Source organism: Sinocyclocheilus anshuiensis, unplaced genomic scaffold (genome assembly GCF_001515605.1).
Source record: "Sinocyclocheilus anshuiensis isolate Anshui unplaced genomic scaffold, SAMN03320099.WGS_v1.1 scaffold186, whole genome shotgun sequence".
NCBI lineage: Eukaryota > Metazoa > Chordata > Actinopteri > Cypriniformes > Cyprinidae > Sinocyclocheilus > Sinocyclocheilus anshuiensis.
Genome location: NW_015542355.1, coordinates 1,248,755 through 1,259,946, shown reverse-complemented (window position 1 = coordinate 1,259,946; position 11,192 = coordinate 1,248,755). Strand labels below are relative to the sequence as shown.

The 11,192-nt window shown below is 36.4% G+C and overlaps 1 protein-coding gene across 2 annotated transcripts in view; it reads right to left on the bottom strand.

Moving 5' to 3' along the window:
- Positions 1–1,363: 1,363 nt before the first annotated feature.
- LOC107691642 (endothelial cell-selective adhesion molecule-like) overlaps positions 1,364–11,192 on the bottom strand; it is a 32,243-nt gene continuing 22,414 nt past the window's right edge. The window contains exons 1-7 of one of the 2 annotated variants that reach the window (XM_016490370.1): positions 5,456–5,658; positions 5,166–5,308; positions 2,831–3,032; positions 2,502–2,657; positions 2,201–2,323; positions 1,990–2,119; positions 1,365–1,911 (exon numbers count right to left, since the gene is read on the bottom strand). In XM_016490370.1, the coding sequence (XP_016345856.1) occupies positions 1,455–1,911; positions 1,990–2,119; positions 2,201–2,323; positions 2,502–2,657; positions 2,831–3,032; positions 5,166–5,252 (1,155 nt within the window). In that variant the 5' untranslated portion in view covers positions 5,253–5,308; positions 5,456–5,658 and the 3' untranslated portion in view covers positions 1,365–1,454. Of the gene's footprint in view, positions 1,912–1,989; positions 2,120–2,200; positions 2,324–2,501; positions 2,658–2,830; positions 3,033–5,165; positions 5,309–5,455; positions 5,659–11,192 lie in introns of those variants that run through there. The other variant, XM_016490369.1, reaches the window with a different exon arrangement.

Genomic DNA, 11,192 nt, shown 5'->3' with positions numbered 1-11,192 from the left:
AATAAAGTAAAATAGTTTGTGTTTGAAAAACAGTCAGTAGCACTGTGGAGTACATACAATACAACATACTTAAAAGATACAGCAGTTGTTTAAAAAGCATTTATGAAATATGTGGTAAAAAAAAAATACAACATGATTTGGCATACTTCTAGATTGTGATTTATTGTATGGTCTGCTATACTTAAAGTGAACTGCCATTTGCAACCCATTTTACTTCTGTAATAGGACACATTTCTGAGTAAAACCAGGATGTTCAGTGACTTGTATTAAGAAAATAAATCGGGTCCATTTTGAGTTCATGTTTCACTGGTGCATTTATTTTCTTTTACCCTTACTATGACCTACATTTGCAGCCTGTCTGCCTGTCATATTTCTTAAGATACCATTCATTTTGTTAGGAATTTGTCAGCTTTAACTGTAGTAGCATTAGCAGTACTCTGGAACAATGCTGATAAGAATGACAAGGAAAGCTAGTTTCCCCCACATCAACAACCATCGAACATGAACTCTTTGGTTTTGTATCCGGTATCCTAGAAGAATCTTGAACTTATTTGCTGTGAAATTATGAGACCTTGACAGACCTTGAATGAGAAATAAATACCTTATTTACAGTAAGGTAAAGGAATGTTTATAATTATAGTTTACATATTCAATACAATACATTAGATTTAAAATATCATCATGGGGTACAAAAACACTATATAAATTAAGATACCGCCAAACTCTACACTTCTAAATTGAAAAAAGCTACCACACACACATTTCTAAATATTTGGCCAAAAACATTTAAAGGCAAATATAGCAACTTAATGCCACATTTTAAGTGATGTCCTTGACATTCCATTTAACAGATGCTGCTATGAAACATATGCTATCCACCTTCATTTTAATGTAAGAATGGGTGCAGCCATTCAAACAAAATAGCTTACTTCCGCATTGCAAAATACGGTGGACTGATCGCATATGCATTAAACATATGTAAACATAATTATTCATGAGGAGTGTCTTTAAATAATGTGGAATAAACCTTTCATTTGTTTTTATCAAGGCAAGTTAGCATCTTTAGATTGCAAAAAGAACAATCAGTAAAGCAGTAACAACAAAAAAAGAACACAAATAAAAGTGAAAAAAAAAAGAAAAGTGAATAGTTCCAGGTCAGTGTCTTTTTGTTTACTGTTTAACAAGTTCCACTTTATAGAGAGTAGAGGCTTTTCTGTAATACACTGAACAGTAAAAACTATAAAACAATAAAATGAGCATCTTTACATATATTTGCTTACATTTTTTTTCTATATAAAAAAAAAATCTAAAAGAAAATTACATCATACGGTTTCCATACAGAGGCAATATGCTTATCGGTTCCAATCCATCCTTTCCAATGTGCATCAGTTTGTGGGACCGCAGACAGTCCTCTTCTCTCTTTCCCTTCAGAGGTTGAGCAGAAATGTTTGGTTCTAGACCAGAGAGCCAGCCTGGTTTTGCGCCGGCACCATAATGGGTACCCCTCCCATGCGGGAGATGTTGGCAGCAGTTACGGTGGTGGGCAGCACAGGCGGACGTGGAATCCGAGGCTGGGCGGAGGCTGGCCGTGGCACTGAGGTGTGCTGGGAGCCTCCATTGGTGCTGGGGGGTCCCGAGGGTCCACGGGGCAGGGTGGGGTTGGTGTTGTAGCCTGGCAATGTGCGCTCCAGTGTGGCGTCTGCTGGAGGCTGCGAGCGGTAGTCGGTTGTGCTGCCCCCTGTGGCCGTGAGGATGGACGCGGTGTCGGAGTGAGGGTAATGGTGGTGGTTCTGGGTGTCTCGTGGGTAAGAGCCGGTGTGAATGGAGGACAGGGTGCCGTTTTTAGAGATGATGTCAGATCCAGTGCCACTCTTGGCCCATGAGACGCGTTTGGGAGCCTGAGCATCCTCTCTGTAACACACAAAAAAAACTTAATGTCTACACAAGTTAGAAATCACTAAATCAATCAACAAATCTCAATTATCTTACTTGATTTCATTGGCCAAATCCTCTTCGGTGTCCTTCCGTCTTGTCCACATGAAGACGAAGAAGAGAATGATCAGGATGAGAGCCACAATACAACCAATCGTAACACCAGCGATCATCCCTGCATTAGTCGCTGTACGAAAGGAACAGGAAAAGTTAACGTATGCCTTTTAATTTACGATTTTATTTTTGATCTTCAGACGACTTAAATTACATGTGATGACTTCCAGGTTGATGTAGCACGTCTCCACTCCTGCAGAGTTGGATGCAGTGCACATGTATTTCCCCGACATATTACTGCTCAGATTGTTCAGTTTTAAAGTTCCCGCCGTTTCATCTACAATAACAACAACAGTGGGATGGTAAAGTTAGATTTGCATGTTTACAAAAATAATTTAGCCATTTTTGGAGAAACATGTTAATGCTAATGAGACACATCATGCTAATAGAAAGGAGAATGAATACATTATTTAAACATATTCTTGTGTCTTACTTGGACACAAAGATAGACTCACTTTGTGCAGGAGGGAAGAAGATCTCTGAGGTGGGGCTAGTCTTGGTCCACTTGTATTCTGGTGCCGGCTTACCATCATTAGAGTTACAAGCCAGAGTGATGTTCCCTTTAAGAACAGGCTTTCCTTTAACTTGACAAACTGGCACTGAAGGAGGGACTGAAAGAGACAGGATGGGTCACGTGATGTTAAATCTGCATTTAAAGTGTCTTTCTGGAAAACGCTGAAAGAAAGAATGGCCTGTGTCATAGAACAAGCATCTGACATGTACATAGGCATGTGTGTTTTAGGACTATGCATGTGTGCACCACAGTGTGGCAGTAAGTACACACCTTTAACATTAAGAATGAGCTCTCCGGTGAGTCCTGAGGCCTCCGGAATGATGACCTGGCACATGTACTTTCCTGAGTCTGATGCTTTGGTGTTGTTAATGTACAGGGACAGGTTGGTGTTGGGCATATTATGCATAAAACCGACTCGACCAGCAAACTGGGAAGTGCTATGACTTAAGCTTCCACCGACGTATGAAATGATCTAAAGAAAGACAAAGAAGAGGGTGGAAGGCATCAAAATGACAAATGAGGTATGAATAGTTGATAATTCAGGAGATTTAAAGTGAAACATGTAATGAATAAATATACCTGTATATTGTTAAACATTTTATACACACACACACACACACACACACACACACACACACATTAAATAAAATATAAACAGATGGGGGTATTAACATATAAAACAAATGTTTGGACGTTTCTAATAATAATTAAATATATTGCAAAAATAAAAAAGACAAAAAAATGCTTAGGCAAACGGCTGGAAATTTCTAAACCACTGTGTAAAAAAAAAATGACATAAGATCATCAATCTCTCAGAGGCAGGCACAGAATTTCTCAGTGGACAGGTCTAAAGGATTCATATCAGATGATCCTTCAGTGGGCAGAGTTAATCTCAACTGAAGAAAATGCAGGATAGAGGATTTTACAATCTGCAGATAACACGGTTTCTTACAGAGTAATGAGATGCCATGTAATGCAAAATGAAAGACAATTGCTGCCAAGAGTGGACATTTCAATCACAGTATTATACTAGCTCTTAAGGTAAGATGGTCTAAGTTTGCAGGCAATATGAGATATGTAGTCTGCTGTGATGACCCACATGATTTCTTGTACTTGTGATCCTGTGATTGCAATATTTGGATATGAGCATCCATCCTACATTATTTAATTAATTAAAACAGAAACAAAATATCTATATAAAAAGTGATAATTTTTAAGACACATTTTTTTATAGTCAGTCCAGAAAAGTCTCTGCCATTCATAATCCAAATCACAACATGCACAGATGGTGCAAAATGTTCTGGCATCTGCACAAAAACTAACGAATGAGTACAATCCCACCCATAATACCAGACCATTTCAAAATCTAATTTGGGCTGACAAAACATTATCGGATTTCATTATAAATCTATGCAGAATCCCCTCGCTGTACTGCATTTGAAGCGTGTTCACATGATTATTTGAGTGTGTGTGTGATAATGAGGAGTGGGATTTCGTCTATGTGCACTCTTGACCTCTGGAACTCAAACCGGAGTGATCAGGGACAGAGAGTGACCATTATATTACATCAGCTGCATGCCATGTTACGATCTGAGAAAAATCTATCATTATAATTACTTTTATAAAATGATGAAATCAAATTGAAAACAGCCAATATATGCACATGACCCAAGATACTGCACTCCTTATATTGCTCAGCAACCTACAGTAGTTAATTAACTATATTACTTATAAAGTCTTTATTACTGTGTGATTATTAGTATTCATATTTCATAGTTTTCAGAGTATTACCTTTTACTATAATACATTGTCTCTCATTTATTCTAACAAAAAGAGCTTAAGAATTCCCATAATATTTATATTAATTATTAAGGGATTACAATTATTATTATTATTATTATTATAGTTATTAATATAGTAATATTAACCTATTTATTAATTGTTTATTAGTAACTAAAAGCAGTTTATATGGGCAAAATAAAAATTTTTACTATGACAAGCCTAAATTATGCTAATATTATTATTACTACTACTACTATATTCTATGTACATCTGACTACTCATCGTCACAGTATACTGTACACAGACTTTGCACTACCTTGGGTGTTTATTTTTAATCTTAGCTTATTTACATTTTGTTTATTATTATTACTTTTTAAATTATTATTTCTTATGTTAATCTTGTTTTAACATTTTTATCTGCTATTTATTTATATTTAATTCACAGTCAAAGTAGCTGACTAGGTATGCTTTAAATAAATAAAAGCGACAAATAACATGTTCATGTTTTTAACATCTGAGATTTTTGGGTGTAATGGGTATATATAACATTCAAAAGTCATTTATTTAAAAATAAATTGTTTAACTTTTTTGCAGTTCACTTAAGTATTTCTAGTGTGACAAATAAATTTGTATTAAGTATAAATATTCAATGCTGTCTCAATTAATAAGAATAAAAAAATATTAAGAGTTCATCAAATTAATAAAATCAAATAATTCTGATGTGTAAAAAATATTTTTAGATGAAGTATGGCATGTCACACAGCAGGACACTAATGTCTCTGTCAACACAAACAAAGAAAAACAACATATAGAAAAGAGTCACCATTTCTGTGCTGCTGGACATGTAGTTCCAGACCACTGTATTTTTCTTAATCTCCACACCAGTGTAAGAAGCCTGCAGCACTACCATCTTCCCTTGGATCACTTCTACATTTTTCTGAGGCAGCTGAAGTTGGGCCAGGTCACCTGGAAAGATAAGGAGAGAAAGCAAAAATCGATTAACAACTTGAAAAACGCTAAATATTACCATTCAACCCAGCTGACAGTCTCCAAGTCCAAGTGCACTCATTTGAAACCCCAATAAAAGCTACGAAACATTCAGGAGTGACATACACTCCCCCAAGTGGAGGTAAACCAGCTGAATCCAGCTGTCCTGGTTGTCCGTCTGATCCGCCAGCTTGGCTGGGATGCTTCAGCTAGGCTCCCGGAGAAACAAATACGTGCCACATAGAGACTCATAAGAGAGAATCTGCTTCTAAAATGCTCGTCACTTATGATTTCAGATGAAAGTCCGCTGGGAGAAAAACTGGGTGACGCAACTGCCGAGCATCTTGTGTCAGGCTTAGCAGAAGGTACGTGGGAGGGAGAGGGACATTCACAGGCCCACTGCAATGAGCCACAATGCCATGCGTATGTCGAATTCCCCTCCCTTAAGTGTAAACCCACTAATCCTCAACTAGAATCCTGTTTGTGCCCATCTTTCTGACATTTTCTTCTGCTTTATGTTTGCAGGCTGGTCTTTAACCTGATTTAGCAATTATTGTCAAATTGCTTCCAATGACTCTCGTCAAATAAAGCCGTTGAAATGTAGCCTATATATGGGACTGGATCAAACGTTGAATTGAACTTTATGAATGTATAAACTAAAGGAATTGATCTGCTTTCACTGAAAATCTTGATCAACAATTCATTGTAGAGGTCAAAGGGGAAAACAGATTTCTGGTCGTGTCTCTTCCATATTTATCTTGCAAACAGTGGCAGTTCTATTGTTTACCAAAAGAAGAAAAATATATCTTAATCCTGTGCTCCAGTCTGCCTCCCTCTGTCATTTGAGGGCACGGTCAAGGACCAGATGTCACGGCAGTGATCCGCAGCCCGTATGGACTGTGAAACACTTCTCAGATTAAAATATTTATAAACAAACATACAGAGAGTACAGACAACATGTGTACTGATTATCATGACAATGTACCACACATGGTGTAAACTAAAAGTCCTTTTATTAAAAGTATTAAAAAACCTTTCTGACCCCAAACTTTTAAACGATAGCAAATATTAAATATTGTTGATGAGTATTCATGTCTTTCAAACTAGCATTAAAGAGTTTATTCTAGTGTATCCTATCAACTAGATTTGTAAATAAAACATTTAATTAACAGCTTTCTAGCATGAACACTAGCATTTTAAATCAATAATTTACAGTTCATTCACAATAACACAAACTTCAAGAACATTTTCCATAATCTGCGTGCTAGGGTACATATACGAAGCATGTTAAGCCCTAAGCAGTTTAGAAGTAAAGCTTAAAGACAGAGGGAAAAAAAATATTATTTTTCCATTAACTTTTAGAACAAGAGTTTGACTTTAAACTGTATGACTGCCTACACACCAGTAGAGGGCAGCAAATGCTATGCAATAAACTCAGTCATTATAAATAAGAACATAAAGGAACACCAAATAATATGTTTTGAGCACTTCATTCCTTCATTCAGGACTTATGATAGATAGTTATTGACTCGTGCATCCAGTCTTATATTTTCAGGGCATCTATCTATAATCACTGTGTTTATCAGCATCGACCAAAGAAGAGCTTCTCAATCATTAGGTTAATTAGCCAGCATTCCCAAGTCTTCTCCCCATCTCTTGATCGTTCTACTAAAGCCTCAATAAGAGATTAAACTAGTAGCTGACACGCAGTAGGGAACCTGTGTTAGCATCAGCCTCTCTCATTAATCAGAGCACTTTTGGGAGTGTTTTTCTCTCTTGTGAACACAGAGTCTCTCAGATCCACATGAGGATCTTAGCAGTGTTTAAATGATCCTATTAAACTCACTGATTGGGAAAGCAATTAACCTCAAACAAACATGAAGCTCTTTACATGCCACAGGAGGAAAGCATCTGTGCTGTGGATGGACAAATTCAAGTGAATGTCCAATGCTACTGTAGTTGTTTATAGTCATTTAACAATGATAAATGATTCCTCCAGGAAATATTTTAAGGGATTTTTCTGTTTTACTGTGAGAATGACAGAGGGACAAAAGCGAAGAGCCCATTTCCTGACTCGTCGAGCATAATACAATCACAGCATCTTCTGATTTAACCCTAATGACATTCCAGTACTGTCCCAATCCCATCAGCCTAATGAGCCTGCAAATGATTTCTGGCATTATAGTCCTCCAAACACACTGACTGTTTTCGCTGATGCAAATGTGCTTTTGTTTGTTCAGTTGTGAACCCCAGAAAGTTTGAAGGAAAGCTCTGAGGACAGGTTTGGTCAATGAGAAGAACATACAGAAAGAGAAAGCAGCTCATGTGAAAGTCAATTATTGAATACAGACTTCTATTCTCTGTAAGACTAATGAGAAGAAGCAGCAGCAGCAGCAAGTGATGTGAGCAGGTCTGATCTGAATAATATATTCTACAGAGTGGCATGAAGTCAGAAAAGAGATGGAAAGATCATCAGTTAGAGCCACACATGCTGGAGAGGTAATGAGGTGTCATCAACCAAAAACCCATCTAGTAAGTCATGGACACCAGTAATGCCCATTAAACATTGGAACAGTGACACTACACACGCTCACGCACGCGCATAAATTAAAACATTAATGTGACATCAGGTTTACAACAAAGATACACAAGGTACAGTGCCAGTATATAAATATTCACTGCATTTTTATATTAAGCAAAACAGACATACGTACATACAAAATGACATTCAGACATTAAAGGTGACATATCATGAAAATCTGACTTTTTCAGGTTTTAAGTGCTATAATCAGGTCCCCGGTGCATGATAAACATGATAATCAGAACCAAAACAGATGTTTTTAGCAGGTCCGAGCTGTAATGGCACAGCTCTATTCTGGAAAAGGGGGCGGGGAGCAGCAGCTCATTTGCATTTAAAGAGACAGGCCCAAAAAACACCGTGATTCTACTTCCACTCAAAATAGGCATTTTCACAATGATATAATAAATGATCTGTGGAGTATTTTGAGCTGAAACTTCACAGACACATTCTGGGGACACCAGAGACTTATATTACATATTGTAAAAAAGGGGCATAATATGTCTCCTTTAAATAAATATAATACAAATAAAACTTACGCTTGCAGACTATACCATTCAAAAGTTTGAGGTCAGTAAGATGTTTTTTTAAGAAATTAATATTTTTATTCAGCAAAGATGCATTTAATCGATTATAAATGATAGTAAAAATTTACAAAAAAATTATATTTTAAATAAATGCTGTTCTTTTGAACTTTCTATTTGAATCCTGGAATTTTTTTTTTAAATAAATAAATAAAAATCACAGCTTCCACAAAAATATTAAGCAGCAAAACTATTTTCAACATTAATAATAATAAAAATGTTTCTTGAGAACCACATCAGCATATTAGAGTGAAGGATCATGTGACACTGATGGCTGGAGTAATGCCTGCTGAAAATTCAGCTTTGCCATCACAGGAATAAATTACATTTTTAATTATTAAAAAAAAGAAAGAAAATTATTTTAAATTGTAATAATATTTCATAATATAGCTGTTTTTACTGCATTTTATCATCAAATAAATGCAGCCTTGATAAGCATAAAACACTTCATTCAAGAATATTTTTAAAAATTGTACCGATCCGAAACATTTGAATAGTTAACTACATAAATCAACAAATAAAATGTATTTCTAATCTAACAACTCACTTTGGTTATATAAAGACAGAAATCATCACAATTATAATATTGTACTCTGAGACCCTAAAACAATGTGACTGCGTGCAATTTATCTGTGATATGCAAGTGCTAGGTTATTAATTAATATTTTTATGCACCGCACCGGTTTAATATCAGCTGAGCCTGAAGTTTCTATGTGGAACATTTTGCTGAAAACCATCTAATTTCTAGGATAACCCCATTATTCTAAAGTGCTGCACTAACATAAATCAACACTATTGACAATCATGCTGTGCATAGCTTAATCAAGACAATGGGTTTAATGTCCTTCATGGTCTCAGATATTAACCTTTAAGTGAACAAGAAATCAAAAACGAGCCTATTTTCCTTTCTTAAAGGAACACTCCACTATTTTTGAAAATAGGCTAATTTCCCAACTCCCCTAGAGTTAAACAGTTGAGTTTTACCATTTTCGAATCCATTCAGCCGATCTCCGGGTCTGACGGTAGCATTATTACATATTTTTCCTATTTAAAACTTGACTCTTCTGTAGTTACATCGTGTACTAAGACCGACGGAAAATGAAAAGTTGCGATTTTCTTGGCCGATATGGCTAGGAACTATACTCTCATTCCGGCGTAATAATCAAGGAACTTTGCTGCTGTACCCTTGGTACGGCAGCAAAGTTCCTTGATTATTACACCAGAATGAGAGTATAGTTCCTAGCCATATCGGCCAAGAAAATCGCAACTTTTCATTTTCCGTCGGTCTTAGTACACGATGTAACTACAGAAGAGTCAAGTTTTAAATGGGAAAAATATCTAAACTCTTTGGTCATTTTTGAGCGAGATGCTAATGGTCTAATCAGATTCAATGATCTATGCTAAGCTACAGCTAAAAGTGTTACCGCCAGACCCGGAGATCGGCTGAATGGATTCGAAAACGGTAAAACTCAACTGTTTAACTCTAGGGGAGTTGGAAAATGAGCCTATTTTCAAAAATAGTGGAGTGTTCCTTTAAATGTTCCTGGTCTTATCGTGAAAGATTCAGTGAGAAACTAAATGTATTAACAAATCCAAACTGACTGTCCTTTATGGGTGACAAGACCAAACCCTCTCAATTTTAAATCCCACCCCTACAACAACCTGCTTTTCACAATCCAGCCAAGTCTTGCTCTATATTATTGTCTCACAGAACATCCTGTTTCACTCTAAAATATGTCACAGTATGAACGTTATTAAAATCAAGTTGACTTTAATGTAACTTTCTTGAGGGAATCATGGATAACGAGATTTACGAAGACATGAACATGGCAGTTCGAGCACAATGTGAGCTTGCTCCCATGCGCATGCTTATGTGCATGACTGAGATAGAGATGTTGATGCTTTTATTTGCAGGAAGAGCACTATTTATTTTTTGGAGGTTGGCACTAGGCTCTGATAAAGAGTTTGGGAAAGGCCTTTGATGCATCTGACAGTTTGCGTGGAACTTCCTGTCCTAAGTCTATCTACACTGCAAAGTTACCGTTAAAGCATTCCTGCCCTGGGTCTTCAGTCAGATCTGAGACTCAAAATGAGTCAACTGAGAATGACAAATCTAATCTAGACTATAAAGCCTTGATCAGATCAACCCGAGAACTGATGGCCGGGGTGGAGACGTACACAAGCGCACTGCCTATCTGAGAGACTGACTGATGGTTTTCTTCATGTCACTGAAAAAACCTTTATGAAGTGGTTTCGTAATGAACACTCTCGATGTGGTAGGGAGGCTCTTATTTGTGTGCCTTCAGGGAAAATTACTATCTGAGGGACAGAATTTTAATATGCTGAGAAAAGATTACCTGATAAAACACACCAGCATTACATAATTTTTTTTGTAAAGAAATCTAGACATATAGGCCTAATATAGAATGATGCTCTCAGTGTCCCAATTACAAGATATAATAAATAATTAAAATTATTATTGGTCTGGAGAATGGAAAAACATCTAGGTGGTATTACTGCCTGGAGGTTTTGCAAGTATTTTTAATTTTTAACTTACATTTTATTTTATTTATTTTTTTCCCCACCTAGGACACCCTTTCGTTGTCACCATTAACCATAAACCATTAAGCCTTTTACTTTGGTACACCAATTTTTGTATAATTTTTTTGTTTGTTTTTAAAAACCACAACTACAAAAGTTA